Source organism: Pholis gunnellus, assembly GCF_910591455.1.
Source record: "Pholis gunnellus genome assembly, chromosome: 3".
Taxonomy (NCBI): Eukaryota; Metazoa; Chordata; class Actinopteri; order Perciformes; family Pholidae; genus Pholis; species Pholis gunnellus.
Window position 1 is genome coordinate 333,583 of NC_136529.1, and position 25,451 is coordinate 359,033.

General features: G+C 39.8%; 1 protein-coding gene across 1 annotated transcript in view; it reads right to left on the bottom strand.

Annotated features, from left to right (window-relative positions):
- LOC306693940 (receptor-type tyrosine-protein phosphatase gamma-like) overlaps positions 1-25,451 on the bottom strand; it is a gene marked incomplete at its 5' end in the record, with an annotated part of 535,669 nt that overhangs the window by 12,857 nt on the left and 497,361 nt on the right. Inside the window, 9 exons of the mRNA XM_079156627.1 lie at positions 457-550; positions 1,456-1,602; positions 4,108-4,243; positions 5,564-5,739; positions 6,196-6,330; positions 7,153-7,287; positions 7,505-7,587; positions 10,074-10,170; positions 15,086-15,177. Coding sequence (XP_079012753.1) covers positions 457-550; positions 1,456-1,602; positions 4,108-4,243; positions 5,564-5,739; positions 6,196-6,330; positions 7,153-7,287; positions 7,505-7,587; positions 10,074-10,170; positions 15,086-15,177 — 1,095 coding nt within the window. The remainder of the gene's footprint in view (positions 1-456; positions 551-1,455; positions 1,603-4,107; positions 4,244-5,563; positions 5,740-6,195; positions 6,331-7,152; positions 7,288-7,504; positions 7,588-10,073; positions 10,171-15,085; positions 15,178-25,451) is intronic.

Below are 25,451 nucleotides of genomic sequence, written 5' to 3' on the forward strand. Positions count from 1 at the left end.
TAATCAGCAATTAGCTAAACTGCTTCATAGCCCCGCCTCTTTTGGGCAGTTTCTCCAGCCAGCTGAGACGTGCACACGTGGAAAGGACGTGCAGGAAAAGCATATATTTACAGCAGATATCATATTTTACACATATTACTGGGTGATTCCATATTTCAAAAACACAAATATTGACTGCTTTTCATAAAAATGTATGTTGAACCCTGGAAGTAAAAGCATAGCACATGAAACTAATAGAACCACATTAATGAACCTTTCATTCATGAGTTTAATAATGGAAATAGGATCAGAAATCAGATTCTCTATGAACCATTCTTCTATAAAGCAGATACTGTAGGCTCAAAGGTCACGGTCTAATGGCAGCATTTTTACAAGCAGTTATTATATTCTGCTGTTTGGTTAATAGCACTTAGGGGCAGTTTCAATTCAAATTGATAACATGAGTGTAAGACTTACATGGCACCACGGAGGAGTTTCGATTTTTCTCTTTGTTGATCTGCTTCTGAGCGTTGAAGCATTCCATGAATCTGGCATTACACTGTGTTACCAACTAAAAGACAAAGAGAGAAGAAAGTGGCTGTTTATTAAACAGTTATTTCATTTAATACAAGCACTATGGATGGTACAAATTGTACACATTTTCACAGTAAACTATCAAAATCTAATTTTTACCTTTTGTTGTATCTCTTTTCATAAAGGCCTATCATGTGACATACATGTACTTCTCCCTCACTGTTTGTGTGTCCTTAACCCTTTCATTGAATAGAATCAATTAACATCCAGATCAGATCAGATTCTTCAAAAAGGCTTCAACAGCATCTGAAGACTTGTGGAATAAAACCTGACGTAAAACAGAAAGCCGCTGTCGGTAGCTAGAGGAGCAGCAAAAAACACACTGAACCAAACAAGCATAACGACCAGAGGGAAAAGCTTACACACAGTGACTCAAATCAGCAGATAACAATGTCGACATTATAATCATGAAGGCCTCAATGCATGACCATGACAAAGAAAGCTATTGTTTTGCACATACAAGGTCCAGACCTTGGACTCCATCGTGGGATATTGTGATGAAATAACAGGGATTACCTTCCCTACGCTCATCATACCTACAACCAATACAAACCAGGGCTGGGTGGTGATAACAGCTGAGGAACTGTTATAGGCAGGACATGTCCCTGTATATATAAAGCTCCTCAAATCAAACAGATGAGTTTAGGGTTACCTGTAATCTGAGACCTTTGAAATACTGTACGCGTTTTGTTACCTCGATTCAGGTATTTCAATTATGAACCCAAAAACTAAAACTAATTGGAGTGAGCCAACTTACTAACTTTTAGTAAACTAATAATTAGCTGGTAATTTAACCTGACTCATGACGAGACACATTGTTGTTTTATGTCACAATGTAAAATGAGCTAAATGAATGAATAATGAATAATAAATGCCCTTCACCTTGAACTGTTTCTCCAGATGTGTCCGTCCGCTGTGTCCTGGTGTCGTGATGCTGTTGAAGTAGCTGTGAAGCTGGCTGGCTGTCACTTCTGTCTCCTTCCCCAAAATGGCTTCCATCAAGGCATCGTGGATGAAGATGTACTGCTCCTGGATCAGCCAAATGGTGACAGAGGACAAAAAAGATGTTGAGCAGCTGGCATGGCAAGATGCTGTTTGGCATGCCCAAACCATAGATTTGCATTGCAACTGCAATTTTGCAATTAACTTAAGTATCAGTTATGACATATAATAATGGTATTAGTTGAGGTTTTAGTGCAGCATGGGAGAAATTGTATACATCATTTATACAAAGACTGAACAGAACCAATACACAAAAGCTGCTGCCAGAGACCAGAGACTATCACAATGCTTAGGTCTAACACAGTGGAGACTGTGCACTAAACTCATTGACATGTCCATGGTAGACTGTTGGATTTGGTTTTGTACGCTAGCTACAGTTTATACTATGTTGAGTGACAGAACTTTATTGTGGAAACATTATTCCAACGGTCGATCTGTCTTTCTAGACCTTGTACCTAACCTGCAAACTCATAAGAAGGTGAAAAAGGTGACAAGCACCCAAACCCGAGACCCTGTCGGGGGGTGTGGGGGCACGCTCCCCCGGGAGAATTTGATTTTAAATATGAGCATTAAAACGTAGCATTCTGGTGTCCTCTGAGAAGTAATAAGACAACATTTACTTTAAGCAAAAAACTATTGTTATTAACCAATATTTCAGCTCTAGTTGAACAGCTGGCTAGTTAGCTTTTTTTTTTTTTTCAATCAATATTATTATTATTATTGTCAACCTTTATTTAGACAAAATCCATTGAGACCGAGGTTGCATTTTCAAAAGTTTTAGTCATATAGCAACACAGATAAAATAAAATAAAATAAATACAAACGAGAAAGGCAGTAAAACCAGCTGTACTGCTCTCCCTTCATGTCTGTTTAGACCTTTATCCAGGCCCACCTCCACCTTTATCTAGGCCCAGCTCCACCTTTATCCAGACCCAGCTCCACCTTTATCTAGGCCCAGCTCCACCTTTATCCAGGCGCAGCTCCTTCACATCTCAGTCCTGCGTCAAGCTGCGCTACACAAACAGCCTCCTCTTCCTGAAGCTCTTTGACCTCATCATCTCATCAGTATCTGGGCCTCATGTTTCGTGGTCATAAAAGTTATCATTACCAGAAATCATGTAGTTGGCTAATCTCCACATCACCTTTTCTCCACGTCTCACTCCAATCTGAGAAACGCTGGCTAGCCAGTTGACCCCCCCCAAAATAAAAAATTCTACGGATCTACATGATTCACATGGATGATATATTTTGATTCAAAACGGTGACAAGTTTGCAGGTATGTTGTACAGAGCAAGATGTTGTATTACCACAACTAGTGACTGTGGATATTGGTGCTCCCCAGAGGATGATTGCAAATGCCTGCTAAAACGTCCTCAAGCAGAAGTATGAGGGGAAAGTTTCCCTTGATACTGTGCTTAATAACAAAAAACGCAGAAAATGACCGACTGGATATTTACTGGGTGTTCATGGTTTATGCAAAACAACTACCGACTACATTTCATGAAATTCTATGTGGATATTCATGGTCCCCCTTGATTAAACCTCAGTCACACACAATTGACTAAGCACCGTTGATGGCTTTTTCCATTTTATCCTTTCTTCCACTGCCTTCGTCAAAATGATGAACTGTTGTTCCAACAATAACTACTGCAGGCCATAATGTTCTACGTATATGTTTGGTACCCACAGAGTTCTCATCACCATCCCTCTGCATTTCTTCTTTAAGCCAATATTTCCACTTGAGAACAAGACATTGCAGCATGAAAATGTCAAACTGTTGGTATTTGGTGATTGCTTGACCTGACATTAAAATGTTTGTTGTCTATACTCTCATAACTTAAAGACTATCCTGGAAATTCAAAAAATGCCTCTAGAATGGGAAAATGTATCAACATGGGCAGGGCTGGGCGGGGGTCGCGTCTATCGTTTCCATAACCAGCATAGCATTACAATCACAGCACAGCAAAAGCTTTTTCTGACTTCTCTCTGGACTTCAAATGAAGCCCGTAGTACAGGGGTCTCCAACTCAAGGCCCGTGGGCCGAATCTGGCCAAAAAAGGATTTAAGTTATAATAACAGAAATGTGCTTAAATATATTTTTTACATTTATATAACTGTATGTACAATATTTTAACACTTGAATAAACAATAATCAAATGCAGAGACAGTTATTTACCAATATGTTAGGAGTAGTTACATTTACACAGTCTTACATTTACAACCGGCCCTTTGAGGGCGACCATGATGCTGATGTGGCCCAGAGTGAAGATGAGTTTGAGACCCCTGTCTTAGTATATTACTAAATCTGTTGAATCAGTGTTAATGGAGGATTTGATTTTCTGGCAATAGCAATGTGCTTTCCAACGCTGAGGACAAGATTGTGTGGATGAAGAAATAAGTTGCATTAAGTAGCTGCTGGCTACTAAGCTTAATTCCACCATGCTTTCATGCAACAGTTACAGAACATGAAAATGATATTGCCCAACAAGAGTCTCATAAACATTTGGCACACACAGACACAGATATACAAACCTCAGTCTGGACGAGGTAGTTGCGCTGGGTGCGTATGTGTTTGAGAAAGCCGAGCACATTGACTGTGCTCTTGTCTTTGATCTGCTGCAGCATGCTGTCTACAACGATGTAAGTCCCCGTCCGACCCACTCCAGCACTGCAGCACAACACAAGAGATGAAAGATGAGTGAAATGGTTTATGTGTGGATACCCTAAATGTGTTTTCACATGACATGTGAACACATAGTTATTTCACTGCTAGTCACAACATTTGGATTTAAATCTGTATTAGTCGTTTCTTGAGTAAACATATCCATCTTTTATACCTTTTACATGTATGAATTTATCTAAAAAGAGGAAAATATGATTGATTAAAAAAACACATTTAAAATCACATCCCAATAAACTGTTCACAAACTACTTAGCAACAACAAAAGAACAAATCAGGTCCATGCGCTAAAGAGGACACAGATTCATGAACACACAACTTTTGTTGGCAGGGCGAGACAGAATTGTCTCATTGGTGTTTTGACGTCTTTCTCCTAAAATGTAATTATCCTGTCCCGTCAGACTATTACTGTAAATTGTGTTGTCAGTTTTCTGTGAATGGAATTAGACTATAAGGAAGTAATCATTGACATGTCCTTTAAAGACGTGATGGCCTTGTTAGCCTGTGTACGATTCCCAATCCGTGATGGAATTTTTTTGGAATGCGTTTTTTTACTGATAAGAACCGAGCATTAACACTAAGAAAAGGTGAGCATGTAATTAAAAGAACAGCAGAAGTTTTGTTGAACAGTTTGTACATTTCTACAAGATGACAGCATGGCCACAGACCCAATGAACACCTCTACTGTACCTACATGTCCTGAACTTTAAAGCAGCAGGCCAGCAGAGTAAATGTTTCTTGCATAATGAGCGGGTGGATGTCTGCGTGTGTATGTGCAGTACAAGAAGGTAGTAATGAGCTGTGTGTCTGCAGCCACAGCGGCCAGGCAGCGTGACAAGTTATTATCGATGATCACAGCGCAGATCATAGCAGAGAGTTCTGTACTCATTCCCCCCGGGGCCACAGTCAGAGGACAATTACCAGTCATTTCCGCGCCCGCCTTACTGTAAAATGCCCTTAAATACAAGCTGGCAACTGTGACAGCAAGTTCAGAGATGCTGCTTAGATATGCAGCTGTAAGGGTTGAAAAGCACAACGGTATAGGTGTGGAGTTCATTTGTAATATCTCCACCTAAAAGCACAAAGGATTGAATAAGATTGTAGCATTTCTTGAGGCACTATAGAAAGTGCATTCTTCACAAATAAAAAGAAAGGATACAATCCATAAAGACCTTTGATACAAAGTAAACAAACAGAAGTGACCACACTCTCTATGAACAACAGTTAATGTGCACAATGACAGCAATGTGGTTGAAAGGTGGACGGGGAACAGGGTGAAGCTTCAGTAAAGTGAGAACAGTGCACTACCTGCAGTGGACAAGCATGGGTCCCATGTCAGGCATCTGGGCAGCCGAGGACCTGCGGACAAAGGTGAGGACGGGCAGGGTGTACTCAGGGACACCCATGTCGGGCCACTGGGTGTAATGATACTGGAGCACGGTCCGTTCACTCTGGGCCCGCGCCTTTGGGTTCCCCTTCCCACACTGGATGGAGAAGAAGAAGAAGGAGGAGAGGAGGAATGTTTGTTAAGTTGGAGAAAAATAAAAAAGACAAGCTGAGGGGAGACGCAGAAAGCACAATTACACTGACCTTTAATGTACGGTTAGGTTGTTTTGCATTTATATCTCAAATCATCATATCATAACATATCAGTTCATTTAGGACACTTAATAAATTTAATAAAGCTTCACATTAAAAGCTCTCCACTGGCGAGATGGAGGGATGCTTTTATTGCGTTTGTCACCAAGTTACGGGAGCTTGTGAGAGGTGTTATTCTTCAATAAAAAAAGGTCTAATTAACCAAATATGGGCATATCCTGCTCTGAATGGTCAGCAGATCAGTTTGGAATATTGCAGTGGGGAATAGTACAAACACTCCAACAGGTCACTAAGGTGACCAGCTTTACTTTGCTGTGTCACTTCTTCCCTCTTATTCTCACCTGTTTGACTTTAGTTTTGCGTAATGTGAAGCGGCGCACGGTGTGGCAGGCATGAACTTTAGTGCTTTTCAGTGTTACTACCATGTTGCCGTACTCCTCACTGTTCTCTATGGGCCAGTACTGGTCACATTTTCTCTGTAGAGCAAACACACACAAACAAACACACGAGTCAGATTCAATCTGTCCACAAATAGTGGAGGGGGAGTGTCTATTTTACAAGTCTGTGTTGAACCAGGAAATATGTTTTTAATGGATCCCTTTTCCCACGAAACCGATGAAATAGCTGTATTGTTTTGTGGCGAGGTATTTCCTCCAGGGCTAAACCAGAGTCATATTAAGTGAATGAAATGAATTTGGTGACCAGATGTATAAACCTCTGACCCTTTAGAAGAAGAGGGCTTTCCCATTTCAGTTGAACAGTAGCAGACACAGTAGCACATAACAGCACCTGCTTTTCTGTACCTTTGATGAATAGCTTACCACCTTATATGCCTCCAGAGCCCAGCTCCACCAGGCCCAGTACAATAATCGTCTAATAATTGTTCAGAGGACACTCAGATAAAAGTCAAACAAAGCTTTAATATAGAGAAGCATCTACCCATGAAGCTTGAACAGCTGTGTGAAGCACTGGAATCTGAATAATCAGCTTCATCACCAGGACGATACCGGCCCATAGACATCGCTCCAACGGGACGGTTTCAAGAGCATAGCTGTAACTAATAACATTGTTGTTGGCTTCGTGAGCCTGCACACCACGGCCCTGGCTCATCTGAATAAAAATGTAGACATTATTCATTTTTTCATGTTGTTTCTTCATTGTGTTTGACAAGTCTAAATGTCTGAAACAAATTCTCTCAAACATGTGGCATGATTCAAAAGCAGTACTGAAGTTTCCATTGTGTGGTCATTGGGTTAGGGTTAGGGTTACTGTGTAATTGTGGGAGTGTCAGAACCTACCCGGCCTTTCTCCACTAAGTTGGTGATCATGACGATGATGCAGGTATTTTGCTCCCACACCATCCGCCAAAAGTCCTCAAAGGTGGACTTGAGAGGTCCCTGGGCTGCGATATAAGCTTTGGGCTTATTATAACCCTAATAGATGAAAGAGACAGATTATTAGCTTGGGAACAAGTGGTATATGCACATGACGTCATGGAACTACTACAATGAAAATTCTTCCAAAACTTGAGCTAACATCAAAATGATTGTTTTGTATTTATTCTAGCGCCATCATCTCTAAAATGATTCCCCTTATCATACAAACACAGACACAGATCAGTATTTGACATCTCCTAGTGGAAGCACTCACATCCACATAGTTGGCATTGATGTAGTCGGTGTGTTTGGAGTCCTTCCCAGGCAGCGGCCTCAGCTTCACCCTGCTGTGGTCATCTGAGGGGGAAACGCAGAGCAGTAACACAGTAAGTGTGTTTGTGTGACTGAAACCACAGCGAGAGCTAACCTTAACTCTAACCCTAACACGGTGCTGTCCATGTAACGCTGTCAACTTGGTGCTCCGCCAAGGCACCGGCTCCCAACCAGGAAGCACATTAACCTTTGTGGCTGCAACAATGGTCAGACTGGGTTGTGTGGGTTTTTACAGACAGCTGAACAACATGCACTCTAATAAACACGAGGCTGAGCTGCTTTCAGACGCAGCCAATGGTTGTATGAGACGTGTGAAATATTCATTACACATTGATGTAGTCAGGCACCAAGCCTGTGTGTGGTGTTTCAACACGAGGGGATTGTTAGTGGTGAAGTCAGTTGGTTTTTCTGGTTAACTAACATACACTTCGGTTCAGAGAAAGCTCTGCAATTTGGACACAGTACCTGTACAAAAAGATTGTGTTTTGCACTCTGCTTGCTCAAGGAAATGAATATTTGAGGTCCGCTAATGATTTTAATGACACAATGACCTTTCCTCTCGTGCCATTATCTGGACCAAGCTTGCACTAATACATATCTTCAAATCTAATGGCTACATGACATTAACTCTGAAAGTTCACGCTTGCCGGGGAATCTTTATCCACTTTTTGGGTAATTACATGACCTTTCCTTTCATACCACCATTTAGAAAAAGCATTAAAAAGGTAATTTCAAAGGTCAATTTGCTTTGGATATTCATGTTCCCAGGCGAGGAACACGACTGATTCAGGTGATCCAGCTGTGTTTCCACTAGAACCACCCTAATACCAAAATGTACACTTGGACTCAGGATCAAGCATAGCTTAGTACCATGACATACATTAATGCTCTCCAGAAGAAGTACACTTTTTGGTGATTCTCTGTCTGCAGAGCTTGTTGCAAAACCTCCCTTATAGTTAACTATGGTAAAAGGTGTCTTATTTGAAGAGGAAACACCTTTTAACACCAAAATCAGCTTAAAGCAATCCACTCAAATCCAGGTGTTTTTCAGTGACATTTGGTAAAAACCAACAACAAGGAGCTGGTTTAAATAGTCAAAACTAATAAATATGACTATCTGGAACAACCAAATTATACAGTGTGGAATAAGCACTTGTTGCAAGACTAAAGCTAAGGTGGCTGCGCTCACCATACCTGGCTTTTTAGCTTAGCTCTCATTACAAACAAGCCTTTTTCTTGCCAGCCAAAATTACCATCCCAATTAATATCACAGGTAACTTAGCATTTGCTATTCTAATGGTTCGAGCTGCCTAGCCTCGCTCTTTCCCAGCTCCACCCTCTCATCCAAATATGGTCCCTGCCAACGCTGTGACAAGTTTGAAATGAAGAGATTTGTGGACAGTTTGTGCACAAAGTATAATTCATTTCCCAGTGAACAATGCCAGTTTAGGGGTATTGCAGCTTCCTTGTCAAATTACATTTGATTTATTCAGTAGCCAATGCAGAGACACTGCATGCATTACAAGCAAAATTAAGTTAACTGCAATAACTTTATGAGAGAAATATTAGATCTGCTGGTTCTATGACCTCAGTATCTGTCCTCAAATGCATGGGTCAAAGCTTGTCAAAGTACAACAAGTTTCATGCTATATATAGTCATTTAAAATGGTCAACACACTGTAGTTAATAAACAGGTTTGTGGTTTAATGATGTTTAATGAACAATGAATTGCTCGTGAACAAACTCGCATTTTCATATTATGAACTTGTGGTGGAGGAAGTATTCAGATATATCACACTGTGAAAAAAACTGCATTGGATATGTTACTTAAGTAAAAAAACGTATAATCAGGAAAGTTTTGGGGAAACGCTCAAAGTATTAAAAGTAAAAGTACAAACAAAAAAGTCATATGTCTTCCGTGCAAATATTTCCCCCTGAAATGTGGGTAAAAAAAGGAGATGGAATGAACAGAAAAGACTCAAGTAAAGAACAAGTATCTCAAAATTGTACTTAAGTACAGTTCTTGAGTAAATTGACTAAGTCACACTGTGAACATTAAAACAAATCAAATCCCGCCTCAAAAAATGTAGAATAATCTATGACTGATCACAGTCTCTTTGACCTCCCACAGACTGTCCCGGCTTATTGCAGTCCATTTACCAACACAGCAACAGATATACTGTGGGACAAAACTACATTTATTGCCCAAAGCACCACAGCTGCATAGATTTACGGAGGCAATACTGTGAAGATATTTCACAACATTTAAACTAACTTTGACCCCAAAACTAGGGGCATGTAAACACTGTGTGCACAGTAACAGTCTTATTTAGTTCTATTCAATTATCTGACCAGTTTCTCATCTCTAGTCCTTCAAAGAAATGCCACCTTGAAGACCAGAAATGGGTCCATAGTAGGGAGGGTGGGGAGATAGATGTTTACGTCAGTGTCTACTAGTGACACAGGACAGAGTATGCATTCATATGGTGTTCTATGAAGAGTGTACTCACATGCCACTATGTTGATGTATCTGTTCTTGTGCTTGCTGTCAGGGTGGTTGGAGTGCTCCGACGTGATTTTCATACCAGCAGTGCACCGTTGAACATCCTGGGGAAAGACGGACACACACACACACAAACAAACTCCCCAATGTCATTCCGATATGTCAGTTCACTTTGGTGATGGTGTCTTGAAAATGACTGGCTGCACTTCCAGAAAATTCACTGCGGATGTCCCCAGAGGATGAATCCTAAAGTTTTTAGTGACCCCTAACCTTTTGTTTAGTAACCACCGCATCAACATTTGAACTTATCTGCAAGAAATGCCTATCTGAAGCCAGGCTGCAATGACATTTACTGAACATATTCAAGCTCTGTAGAGGATTAACCCCTTTTTTATGACTACATGACCTTTTCTCTAGCAACACATTTGTATTGTGTGGTGTAGTGAACAATGCAGTCTCTAGGGGCTGCTTCCTGCGCTTTCTGCTCTCCCAGTCAATTGCTCACAATTGCTTTGACATGGTATGAATGTAGCATGTGACAAATCATTTACAGAGATGGAAAAAGCAGGTATGAAATGTACAGTACAGTAGGTCTTGTAAAGAAACAAAGGGTTCATTTGCACAAGCAGGTATCTCTATTTGTATTTATTTTCCTTTAATCTGTTTTTGCACTTCAGGGAACATCAATCAAACTGTTGTTGGGCTAATTGTTTTGATAAGATATCTCAATTATTTTTTATTTCTCACAAATCATGTTGTTTTATTGTGCACTTTGAGTTTCAAGTCAAACTGGTGTTGGTCTATCTGTTGTTGTAAATTAATTATACATTTTGTTACACATCTTGCCGTGTGCTCCGTCTGAATGTACCTGATACTTCTAATCATTTCACCATACAGTGTTTTTTGTAGTGGATGCATGCTGCATTTTTTGGGTGTCTCACGTCCACCACACGCTGCAGTCATAACGGTCTACATCTTTTGCACACAAGCTGCTCTCCTAGTTCTACCTGTTCGGGCTGATTTCAACTTCCTCAACCCCTCATTCTCCCTCTTTCCCTCTGTCATTCTTTCTTTTTGACATTAGCAAGTGTGCCTCTCTTCATAAATATATTCCATCCCTTGCTTGTCATAATCATTTATTTTCTTGACCTGAGGGCATGGTACAACATATCGGGGAGCAACAGTTACAGTAAAAGGACTAGTACTTGAGTTATGGGCCAATTTAAATGGAAAAAAATAAAAATCAATTACTGGATTCACCCTGGAGATCTTTTCTTGTTTACTCCCTATATATTTTAAATAAGATAAGATAAGATAATCCTGTATTAGTCCTGCAGTGGGGAAATGTACAGGATCACAGCAGCAAAGTGGACAGTGCACACAAGATACAGAGTAAAAAAAAGAAAGAAACAAAAGCAGCATGTATTAGAAATGAGTAATAAACAGTAAAGAATATCAACTAGTACAAAAGTACAAAAATCCACAATAACTAAATATAACTAAAAATGAAATAAAATAAAATAAAATGAAATATTATATATACAGACTGTATATTTATTGCACAGTTTAATTATTGCACAGATTTTTTATAGTGTTAGTGTTGTGTGGTCTACTGGGAGCACAGCTGGTTGTGCAGCCTGACAGTGGATGAATGTATATACGGTGTGTGAAGGAAGGACCTGCGGTACCTCTCCTTCACACACCGGGGGTGAATCAGCCGGTGGCTGAAGGAGCTGCACAGAGCTGCCAGGTAGCAGGTAGATGACAGCGTCATCCACCCTGATGACAGATTGGTATAGTACGTATAGTATATATTCTAATTATTCTCCTATGTTTATACTGCCTTGTCGTTGCTTACGCTCCTAAAAATGACAGAGAGAAATTCTGGGCCGAGCAGCCTGTGAATATATGTCAGTGTTTAATGTTGAGTTCCTGCCAGGCAAACAGCTTTTGGCTGCTAGCTTAGCATGGCAAACAGGGAGGGCAGGCGCTGGAGTTGGCTCTGACACTTCGGCCTTATTTCCTCTGGAGGTTTACAGGCCGGCCGCTTGTTTTAGCGCTATTAAACATTGATTCATCAGACTAATTGGGAAGGGGATGTATTTTTGGGCGCAGCAAGCTTCAAGGTGAGCATGTGTGAGCAAATCAGGTTGCAGGTATGATGGAAGGAGACAGGGTTCGACTGGAGATGATGTCACAGAGACGGATAACGGCGAGCAGATGGTACACGTGCTGGCACATATACACACATATGTGCAGACACTTAAACTTAATCATGCAACACACACTCACTGATATTGATATTGGCATGCACTCACATGAACACATCCTGTTTCTGTAGCTATCTCAGGACATACAGGATGGTTGATGTCATGGTGCTGATACTGTCATATCTCTGAGGCTGACGCAGTGATGTCATGGTGCTGATACTGTCATATCTCTGAGGCTGACGCAGTGATGTCATGGTGCTGATACTGTCATATCTCTGAGGCTGACGCAGTGATGTCATGGTGCTTGTCGTGCGTTGTCCAACCTAGATTCCTGAAAAGGTTGTAATGTGCCTTTCACACTGTATGAATTTGGTATGAAAAAGTGAACATGATGCAGGCCTCAACACTGACTTTTAAAAGCGGTTACCAGGCAACAGGCATCAACATTTTTAGTCACCTTACATTTTCTGTAGTTAATTTTAACCACTAAGCCTATTTTGAGCCCTCCGCTCGAACATTTCATACCCACACTCTAAGGGGCTTATCTCGCTAACTACAAGGTCTATTTGAATAATTTCAATGGTATTATAACACTAACACTTGTGATAGTTTTTTAATATATGTACATATCAGTGTATATGTTACTAATTAATGCTGAATGACTATAACACACAGCTCAAATAAAAAATGTTCAGGTTCGCCTGAAAAGAAAAGCACTTTTATTGATTTGAAATGATGCAGACGAAGGCTTAAACTCTCTCAAATCATATCACAAGATGTCACAAAAAAATTGGCTTTGATAGAGTGAAGTATGCCTGAGAAATCAATGCCGGTGTACAGGTCAGCTTTGGTCAGCCAACGTCAATTCTGATTTTAGAAGCAGCCAATATAGCTCTGTTATTGTACTTTATATTGATAGTTCGATGCAGTGTGTTCTCCTCGTGCTCCGGGATATGAAGTGTGTGTGTGAAAGTGCCGTAGGTCGCAGCTGGGACCGATAACGGAGAACATTGCTCGGCTTCTCCTGGCGAGAAATAGGTGAAATTGTGGTAGTACTGTGTATATATATGTTTTTGAGTGATTAAAATAGGTTACATGGTCCATTTGATCAGAATCTCTTCGTCATGTACGTTTTTGAAATATTTTAAAATATCATTTAATTCGTTCTCAAAAGTGATTTGTACTACATGTGTACACTCTCTCGCCCCTCCTCTAGAGCCCAATTGGGCTCTGCTCGGGATCTAAAGGATATTATTAAGATACTAAGTAGTTATACCTCAGCTTAATAGTGAAAATGTGACATGTCATGTGACATGTCATGTCACAGCTCAGAGATGGATTGATACTTCGCCTACCAAGACTTCACAAATTTCCTTTTTGTTTTTTGTTCAGGTTCATCTGGTTCTCCATCCGTTGAATCACATTAGTTTGAAATGTTCATGGAACTTTTCACTCCACAGTCAAACAACTTCATTAACTTAATCATTGTCTCTAACACAGATGCCTAAAGTAAAAGCACCAACGCACGTGCAGCATTGTCACATGCAGTGTGTTCTGGTTCTGACAATATTTTAATATCACTAATACAGCAAATATTAAAATGTATGTATTTTGAGATGCTGTCCCAAGTCTTTCTCAAAATGGTTGGTACTCTGGAAACCCTTAATGTCTAGTTGGTCCACAATGAGCCTGCAATGCTGTTTCAGTGCTCAGGAGCTCTACTGGAGGGGTGAACAAAATTCTTCAAAACATATTCCTTCATTTGATGTTTTGATGGTGGTGTCTGATGGACACTGCATAACCATATGGAGTCTACACAGGCAGCATAATGACTCGCATTTCACATGCACTTGTGCGCTAGTCGCATGTCGATGTGTCCTTGAGCAAGACACTTAACCCCAAAATTGCTCCCGTAGCTGTGCCTGTGTGTGAATGAGTTAGTCTGATAGGCCTTGCCATCAGTGTGTGAATGGGTGAATGACGGCAAGGCCTATCAGACTAACTCTTTGAATGGTCGGAAAGACTAGAAAAGCGCTATACAAGTACAGTCCATTTACAGAGTACAATGGCTGAAGGAGCTTTGGCTAGTGTGATGAAGCATGTAAGTAGTAGTATAACTAAACTAAATTGCCCATCGCTGAGATTCCCTTCTTGTTTTGTTCATCATCTCTTACTATTGCTGTCATATGCTATATGTTTTTCTCCTTCAAGATTACAAACATAGGGAAACACTACATCTGAGTTTTTCTGAATACATACTTTTACAATTTAAAATATTTTATAGATTTTTTGGTCTTTTGTGCTCTTTCTGACTACATACATTTCTAATATGAATAATACTCTATTATATATATGTATTTAAACAGCAACATGTTGTGACAAGTGACGGACTTAAAACAACTCAGTAGAGTAGTCAAAGGACAAGTATATTCAGCGATCAAATAGTCCTAATCCTGTTTTTTAAATCTTGCATGCATATAAAACCATCTAGATTAAAGGGACTCTGTAGCTCACACCAAGATGAGGGAGAAACAAATATTAAAAGCACTTTCACCAAAGATGGTGCAGGTTCTTGGAATGAGGCACATCATTTGAGCTCTTGACAGAAGGTTGCAGCTACTGATAGTTTTAGGATAATGGCTACTTGATGATCTGACCCAGAGCCTGTTCCTGTACCCAGAGCCTGTTCCTGTACATTCTTTCATAGGTTTATCACAGCCTGGCTCTCAGGATCTGATAGATTGATTCAATTGTGTGTTCATGTGCAGGTGTGTTTCCAAAATGTACTAGTATAGCCTTTACTGCTTACCTCAAAGTTCTCAGAGAATCCATGCTGGTTATTTGAGTAGAGTTCAGAGATGTGTTTGATGAACTGCTTGACTGGAATGGCCTCCATGTCATCTGCAAAGAAAAGACGAGGCCGGAGTTAAACCAGCTCCACAGGAGTAGCGACTTGCCCTGGAGCAAGGCACAACCCTCCCACGCATCTGCCGACTCTGGACAAGTTCTAAAATTGACAGTGCATTACAGAAACAGCAGCCAGGTTTTGACAGATAAAGGTAAAGTACACAAGTATTACTTGCATTGTGATTGAGGCTGGGCCAGATCGTTGCCATTGTTTTGTCAAATCAATACATCCTTCACAGAACCGTCTGGGGTTACTGCAATGACAGACTAAGTGACCTTGGCAAGCCACACGACTACCACAACTCACAGGCTCAGTTTTCACAACAAGACTCTGAGGGCTCACAACTGACTCACCATCACAAGGCAGAACAATCTGTGAATCACCTCTTCAAACACATAAACCTTGTAAGCACAGTATTTCAACTTTTAAAGTGTTCAGCAACAACTGTATGGCCCATTTCTCTCCTCAAATTGACTGAAAAACTAAAATTGGTGGTTTAGGAGACATTTAATACTTCCTGAACAATGCCATGTTCTTTCAGTTTGACAATGAAATGCAAAAACCAATGCAGCTTAGTTGAATGTTCATTTAGCAGGTCTCCATCGTATCACACCAATTTTTTCAGGAAATAGAGTTCCCCAGTTGCCATGAAATTATACTGTAGACCGGGGGTAAAATTCAACAAGGTCCAGTTAAAGAGAGTTTCCTCATTGAAGGTCCGGAACATCACAATAATGTCTAACTTGCGCTATGATTTAGTGCCATATATACTGAAGTAGCCATCAGTTGTATTAACGTCTCTATGTAGTCAACAACTGACTGTCAAATCAAATAAAGAAAATTCAATTGAATAATATCTCAACAATATTCATTGTCAGTTTTCAAATTAAACTAGATGAATTATAAATAATACATACTCTAATAATAAATAAATGTTCTTCTCTTGCTTCAAATAAAATAAGTGCTGCATTTAAGAATAAATTACAGAAAGCTTTTGAAAAATGTGCAACTTAAAATAAAGTACTCAATTTTAGAGAAATTAATTTCACTGAATTGTCCTGCAGCTTTATATTCAGTTCATTCAGGGTGAAGTGATGTCAACCAAAAAAACCACAATATTCTATTTTCCTCATCTTATGAAAGAGAAACTTGTGAGCAGGACTTTCTCTGTGGTTATTAAACCACTTGTTTCAGCTCTATCCTCTCTGTTAACATCATGGTTGGACAGTGAATTCATGAGTTAGGATTCTGATCATATTGGGCTCTTAGATCATTTATTTGTTGTGACTTCATTGTGGATGTGAGTAGGTACGTTTGCTCAAAAGATTTGTGCTTTGTCTCTTTAGTGGCGCTTCACATTGCTGCTTTTAATAATCCTCATGGTTTCTGAATATATGAGACATTCAGGTTTTAAACTGCCCGTAGAAAGAATGAACCGATAACAGTCTGTTCATTGTTGGTTAAAGACTGGTGTCTCTGGTCTCTCTGGTGTCTCTGGTGTCTCTGGTCTCTCTGGTCTCTCTGGTCCCTCTGGTGTCTCTGGTCTCTCTGGTGTCTCTGGTCTCTCTGGTGTCTCTGGTCTCTCTGGTCTCTCTGGTCTCTCTGGTCCCTCTGGTGTCTCTGGTCTCTCTGGTGTCTCTGGTCTCTCTGGTCTCTCTGGTGTCTCTGGTGTCTCTGGTGTCTCTGGTCTCTCTGGTGTCTCTGGTCTCTCTGGTGTCTCTGGTCTCTCTGGTGTCTCTGGTCTCTCTGGTCCCTCTGGTCTCTCTGACCACTCTTTTTGGAGAACGTCATGTGAAATAACTTCTCTGACTCATGTACTATTCCAATTGTTCCCGTCTCTGCCGTCTGTTTATATCTCACATGATACGGTTTACAACGATGTAATTGGTCGGGTGTTTCCTGGACAGCTGAAAGGCTAGAAAAGCTGTGGCGGTTCAATTAAAAGCGCACCGTCACAATTTAATAATTCTCAATTATCTATCAGTTTTAGGTCCAGGGTCCAGATACAAGGGCGCCTGGGTCCAGATCCAGACCACAGTTCACCTAATAGTGACCCCTGCTGTAGATGTTCAAATGTCCAATGTTTCTGAGTTGAAAGTTCATTCATGACCTTTGAAACAGCAGTTGAGAAAACAATTTCACAACGCTGGCTGTTTGTGTATCAGATTGTTTGTTTTATAAGCCAATATGAGCTAGAAGTCTCAAGACAACAAATGTTCACTGGCAACTTGTCAAATACTGACGCTTGGTCAGTGGCCCTAAGCTTCTAACTGTGATTGTCTTGGTACCCATTTTTTGGACATGGCCCAGGTGTTGTATCATTTTCCACTTGTTACATGCATAGTGTCTTTTCAAAATAAACTTTGAACGTAGGTTTACTTAGTTTTCAGGTTTACATGCGCAAGAAAATTACTTGCTTAGGTTTAGGCCAGGGGTCGGCAACCTGCGGCTCTTCAGCCCCTCTGTTGTGGCTCCCTGAGTCTACATTCACACTAATACGTTTTCGTTTTAAACGATCTCCGTCCACACGGCGTTTCAGCATCATTTTCTAAATGATCTCCATCCAGACTTGAATGCCGGAAATCGAATATCACGTGACTATTCACGTACACTGGGCATGCAGGTGGGTGCTGGTGTAAACAGGAAGTAGATTAGTTGCTCAAAGCCGCTAACGTGACTTCAGAGGCCGCTCCGTAGCGCTGATAACGCCGATGGACACGCTACTCGCTAATCGCTCCAATAACAGCTGCTTCCTCCGCAGAAATGCAGACTTTAACTGGACAACAGCTGCTAGTAAAGACAACAGGGTCAGTAATACCTGACCTTAAATAAAAAAATTGTAATAATTTGTCAACTAAAATGTGCATCACATCCTATTACACCAGTCAAGCGCCTTTCCCTGCAGGTGGCTAATCATGATCTGCAGAGCCCCGCCCTCGGTAAACTATTAATGGATAAATAAAAAAAAAGAAAAGTCACGGAGGAAAATAGAGTTTAATTCTGCATGGACATATTCATTTGCTTTCACTGCCAACGATGCTGGCTTACCTGTATGCTTGATATGTGCAACAAATGTAATGTTGAAAGTCACTTTCAGAACAAGCACACAGCATTTGCTATTGTAACACGCTAGAGATGAGCGAAAAAGAGCGATTCCTCAACTGCTGCAGCAAACTCTCCTCTTCATAAGAGTTTGATATTGTTATAACACGTAAAATAGCAATAAAATGTCAACAAGTGTCTTTATTCTTGTTCTTGTTCTATATTTTCATAAATATAACAAACTATAGTTTTTGTATATATAATAAAACTATATATAAAACTTTATAACCTGTGATATCAAATAGCTTTTGCGGCTCCAAACACATTTTATTTGGTGGAAAATAGGGCAAAATGGCTCTTTGGATAGTAAAGGTTGCCGATCCCTGGTTTAGGCAATAAAAGTACTTAGTTAGGTTTAGGCAATAAAAGTACTTAGTTAGGTTTAGGCAACAGAAGTACTTAGTTTGGTTTAGGCAACAAAGTTACTTAGTTAGGTTTAGGCAACAGAAGTACTTAGTTAGGTTGAGGCAACAGAAGTACTTAGTTAGGTTGAGGCAACAGAAGTACTTAGGTTTAGGCAACAGAAGTACTTAGTTAGGTTTAGGCAACAAAGTTACTTAGTTAGGTTTAGGCAACAGAAGTACTTAGTTAGGTTGAGGCAACAGAAGTACTTAGGTTTAGGCAACAGAAGTACTTAGTTAGGTTTAGGCAACACAGGTACTTAGTTAGATTTAGGCAACAAAGTTACTTAGTTAGGTTTAGGCAACAGAAGTACTTAGTTAGGTTTAGGCAACAGAAGTACTTAGTTAGGTTTAGGCAACACAGGTACTTAGTTAGATTTAGGCAACAAAGTTACTTAGTTAGGTTTAGGCAACAGAAGTACTTAGTTAGGTTGAGGCAACAGAAGTACTTAGGTTTAGGCAACAAAGGTACTTAGTTAGGTTTAGGCAACAGAAGTACTTAGTTAGGTTTAAGCAATAAAAGTACTAAGTTAGGTTTAGGCAATAAAAGTACTAAGTTAGGTTTAGGCAACAGAAGTACTTAGTTAGGTTTAGGCAACAGAAGTACTTAGGTTTAGGCAACAGAAGTACTTAGTTAGGTTTAGGCAACAAAGGTACTTAGTTAGATTTAGGCAACAAAGGTACTTAGTTAGGTTTAGGCAACAAAGGTACTTAGTTAGGTTTAGGCAACACAGGTACTTAGTTAGGTTTAGGCAACAAAGGTACTTAGTTAGGTTTAGGCAACAGAAGTACTTAGTTAGGTTTAAGCAATAAAAGTACTAAGTTAGGTTTAGGCAATAAAAGTACTAAGTTAGGTTTAGGCAACAGAAGTACTTATTTAGGTTTAGGCAACAGAAGTACTTAGTTAGGTTTAGGCAACAGAAGTACTTAGTTAGGTTTAGGCAACAGAAGTACTTGGTTAGGTTTAGGCAACAACGGTACTTGTTTTCCTTAGGAAAAGATTGTGGTTTGGGTTACAATAAGTATGTTTGTCACATAAATGTGGTGTTGGCAAAATATGCAAGAACGTAACAAAACTCCAATAAAATAAGTCAACGTTGGATTGGTTTCACACTGGACAGGAACAGCAAAGTCCTTTGTCCACTGCACTTGTTATTAATCTAAATAGTCTACTTGAAATGATGCCTTCAACAAATGCCTTACTAAACCCCAAAAAGAGAAATTGATGATAGATGCTGTTGCCAATATATTTTGAAGATAAGCAGGTCAAGGCAAAATTTGCATTGATTTGTATATACTGTTCTTTATTGTTTACCCTAGACATTACATAGACATAGATCTAGACATTAATGAATTAAATGTCATATGCTAACATATACTTGTAGTACACTTATAGTCCTTTTGGTACTAAGTGGTGCTTCGAGTAAATCCATTCCCTACAATAATCTCTGCCAAGAATGATGCAAGTTCAGTAACATTTCAGTTCCACTGTGTTGAGAGATCGTAGAAAAATATGAAAGCATAAAAGTATAACCATCAAAATATATATTATATTAACTTTTTATAACCATCACAAACATAGTTTGTTCACTTTTTATAACCATCACAACATAGCTTGTTTGTCTTTATAATCATCACAATATATAACTTGTTTACACTTTTTATAACCAATTTAACATAAACTGTTTTATTTCATATTAGATGTGATTTACAATATAAACTGTTTCATTTCATGATAGAGGTGATAGAAACATATAGCCTGCTTAGACACTTAATCTAACATAGTCACTTTAGCCTTGAATAGTGCTTTGGTTCTATCGGGACCAATCCAGTTACATTCTGTTGTTAACTTTGGTACAAGATGCCTCCTGTATGTGTGACGCATGTGATTAGCCTTACCATTTGTAAGTGACGGGACCCAAACTAGAGACCTTGGTTTTTTAGAACAGTTTGACCCTCTTCCCTATCCCTCATCCGTGTGATACTGAGGTGACGACCGACTCTACCAGAGGAGCTTAAGGTAAGTTCCAGACTAAATGATTTAGTCATAAATGGTGAGAATTTTCATAATAGGCAATAGTAAAGTACAGACGTTCTACATAACTATTCATACTGGGTGGCTGGTGGCAATTCTGGTTTAGAAAGTTCTCACTTTCTGAAGACTGAAAACAAACTATGAATGAATGTCTTTATCCTCCTGATTGGAAATCAGTGTGTCTGAGTTTTGCATTGTCCATTGGAGAACACATCTGTTTCTCCAAAAGACTAAAACAACACTCGAGCAATGAAGTGAGGCAAAATTTGACCTCAGTTAGGCACTGCTCAAATCTTGTTTGAGAGTCAAATAAGATTTACTCGATATTGCAATCCATTTTCTGCTGAATGATGTGTTTTGTTAATATATATAGTGCTATACAACACATCACTATACCTTTAACTGATGGGGTATTGCACCCAAAGTGATACATACAGATAAGTTGTGTGTGACGTTTAATTATTCTCAAAAAAATATGCATTAGGCGTTCTTGCCATAGAGCATAGTCCACTTTGTGGAGGGCATTAGGTTTACTGATGATTTGTATTTGGGAGGAAACCGCGTTGTTTTGTGCTGCTTTTTTCACCAAACTGGTGTTTTACTGCTGTACAGTTACAGTATAATGTTGTATTCTGGAGCAACAGAACAGATATTTTACAGCACATGCTATGTTGTAAACGATTGTACTCTGCTGTCTGTAAATGATGTCAAAGCAATGAAAAGATTTTTTCTCCATGTAGCTAACTGTCTCTTTCAGAACCAGAACACTCCGCAGCCTGCTGTGTTTACTGACACACAAATCATTTTGACATATTTGCATACCTAAATGAGCGTCTCGCAAGACACAAAGTGAAAGCGAGCGAGTGTATGCTCTAGTTAATATTTGATGAAGACTAAACCGAGGTGTGCTGTGAGAAGTTCTTCGCTGTTGTGTAATGATTTTTCAGCCTTTTCACTGAACGGGCTCCACTCATCAGGGTCGAGTTCAGCTTTTAATGCAGTCTGTGTCGGAAGAACGACTACCAATTTGCAGCTGCTTGTATGCAAATGTTCAATGGCTGATGAAACATGAACTCCAGTCCTGTGCTGTCCCACTAAAAGCTCCCACAAGCAACACAACATCACAACTACAAAAAAATACTTATTCAAGCTCTCTCTATATGTTGTTAAGCTGTTGTAGCGTGAACGGCTCCTGCCCCGGGGAAAGCGGGACAGGCGTGCGCACCTAACACGATGGTTACTCCGTCGGCTGTCCCACCTGCGAGTATATATGTCCCTCTTGGAGGTGTCGAAACAATACCTTAGGCCTTTTATCTCACCCCGTAGCTGAATCGTTAGGATTTTCGGAATTAATTGTCTTCCTGAGAGTGTTGTACGGCTACGCCCTAGGCGCTCGCAGTAGGATGTAACCCTAACACCTGTAACCTGCTACTTGACTGGTTGTCGTTGCCAACCAGTCAAGTAGCAGGTTATATCCATGTCTTTCTGTAATGTCATCACTTCATGATTTTATCCTTTTTAGCCATTTTTGGGAAATTGTCAAAATTAGCACGAGTTCTTGAGTTATAGCTAAAAATGTGTTTTTATGATGTCATAGTGACCTTTGACCACCAAATTCTAATCAGTTCATTCTTAAGTTCATTTTGATGTTCAAGCCAAACTTGAAGAAATTACATCCAGGCGTTCTTGAGAATGGACCTGGTGGACAACCCAAAATCATTACCCTTTCTTCATTTTCAGACTTGGAGTCCCAAAAGGCACTGACTCATTGAGGACTTTCATCAGACTTCACACAGCTCCCTGTGGAGACACTAAAGGATTTTGTTTTACTTTCTATAGTTTTTTCACATATGCAGTAGCTCTACCCAACACCTGAAAACACACTTTGATAATGTGCAATCGGAGGAATTCAACTGCAATATGATTGAATCATGTTTGTGTGAATCATTAGACCTCAATTATCAATTAACCATATGATTGTTTTTTAACAAATTGTTATAAGTGGGACTTTTCATAGATATAAATATAAAATTAGCAGCATTTTATCATACATCTGCAATCTTTGTGTATGTCGTCTGGAAGGTTCTGTAGTAAATGGCTGCTTCCGGCAGGTTTTAAATTCAGCACAAGGTCTTAAAGCGGATTATGGGATGCGCGAGGCTCTAGGTCTGAGCTTATTGACTCAATTAACACTAGCATATGGTCATACACCACCCAGTCTGCTGCAGTGGACTCTGATGTCCACACAGTGCTTCCTGGTATTCAAAGCTATGTCACACTTCTGAGGTCATAAAAAAAAGAAAAAAACATATCAAACAACAGCGATATGAAATCAATGGTGACTCCAGAACAGGACCTGTGTTCCTGCTGGGCGACATGACATCGGCTGAATGGCAGACTCCCTTGTTAGTGCTGGACTCTGCCATGCTGGGCACACTGGCCCTGGTTTCAATGGAGGCCTTTGGACTCAGCCAAAGCCCATTGTAAAGAGACCCCACAAGCTTGAAATTGATTTGACAGGTTTGGATCTAAATCCTGGACCTAAGGACTAGAGCTAGAGCAGCTTTCATGTCTTAGGATGTGTGTGTATTCTTTGGAATTGGTGAACTGGGCACAGCCTCTCTCTCTCACCACTTAAACCTTTGTACTGACACAGCACAGGTTTGTGATGTGGCTAAAGATCATATGTTTTGACTGAAGGCACAAATACTTTAAAGTCTGAGCTGGTAATCCAAAAATCTTATTGCTAACACTCTGTTTCACAAGGTGTCTAAGATACTTAAAAGACTCTTCTGCATGCACCCGTTTTTATGTTTTTTTTGTAATTTGCTTGACCTTCAGAATAAAACCAGATGTTTCGCAGAGATATGAACTTGTCAGATAAGCTTGTTTAACGTCACACAATGATGGTCATGTGCTCAATGTTGCTTTTAAAAGGGATGGTTCGTTAGTCAAGGAAGGATCCTCCAGCTATATTGACAAAAGGCCAACAGGACAAGTTTTACTGCTGAGCATATGGTCGGCTCTCAGAGATGGCCACCACCTGCTGCATTGTTGTTGGCTACAGAGCAACAGGAGATTCATAGTGTGGACATAGTGTGGATCCTTTGAGGAAAAGTTGGTAATGCTTAAAGTTGAGGTAAAGTCAAACCCAAGATTTATTTCTATGCAAAGTAAATGTGGAAAGACTCTTTAGAACTAAATTGTGGAAATAGTGGAAAATAGTTTTTTACAATTTTTGTGTTCAGGATTTTTTGGGCAGGCCTGATAAAATCATGGCTCAATGATGCAGCGCCCCCCCCCCCCCCCCCCTCCAACACTGTATAAAAAAACTAGAGCACATAGCATCAGTGGTCCTGCTGCTCAATCGGCAGTTACAACACTTAGTGACCACAGCCAATGGCGTAGTGGCCGTCTGGCATACTGGGAGTAATCCCAGTTTGTACCTGTGGTCCAGGTTAGTCCCTGTCTGGAAAGTCTAGAAGAGCAGCGCGATTGAAGTATTTTATCCCCATCCAAGTTATTACAGGGCTCAACCGGACGTTAGCCGGCGGAAGTTAATGGCGTAAGTAGTTCAGTCGAAATAATTTGATGACAAAACACCCCAGCGTTTCAAAGCAGGGAATCCTGCTTGTCACATCACTCCAGTTCTGAGGTCTTTGCACTGGCTTCCTGTCCAACAAAGAATTGACTTTAAAATCCTGCTGTTGGTTTATAAAGCACTGAATGGTTTAGGGCCAAAATACATCTCTGATTTGCTGCTACGTTATGAACCATCCCGACCCCTTAGGTGGTCTGGGGCTGGTCTATTTCCTGTTCCCAGAGTCACAACTAAACATGGAGAAGCAGCGTTCAGTGTTTCTGCTCCACATATCTGGAAAAAATTCCAGAAAGCTGCAGGTCTGCTGAGACCCTCAGCTCCTTTAAATCAAGACTGAAGCCTTTTCTGTTTGCTGCTGCCTTTAATTGAACCACATTCAAGAATATTAATCAATTTCTGCATTTTACTACTGTATTTTATTTCTTATGCTGCTTTTTAGTGTTTCAATCAATGTTCTGAATTGTTTTTAAATCTTCTTTTCTTTTGCCTCATGTTTTGATGCTTTTAATGGTTTTATGTGAAGCACTTTGAATTACCTTATTGTTGAAATGTGTGATACAAATAAACTTGCCTTGTTTTTTCATCATTTTGAAACCTAATTATATATACACTTGCCAATTTTCTTTAATCATTTGAATTTGGCTGGGTGGATAATAAAATGTTTGGTGGTGTGACAAACTCATATTTATTTTTGTTTCACCCGGACTTTTAAAACATGAGGTCCTGCATCCTTCATGCATCCATGTGTTTTGTTGAATAGCTCCAAAGTGGGGGTGTAAAGCAATGTTCAAATGATCAAATGTAGTATGTTCAATTAACGAAGCTAAACTGCATTATGTTAGACTAAATAGACCAGCCCATATATTGATCTATATCTACTCCAAAACATTAGTAAATATGTTCCATCTACTTAGACTTGGCTAAATATCTGTATCATCAATTCTTTAAATACAAGTGGGCTTATAGAAGGAATTATTTTGTAATTTATTTTACTGTGATGATTGGTTTTAATATTTCAGGTTTGTTTTTATGCTTAATGTCTTTTGCTTCGTTGTCTCCCAATTGTCTTCTAACATCATGAGACCATGTTGGAAGTAAGTGTTTCCACAATTTTTTGTTTCTTTGTCT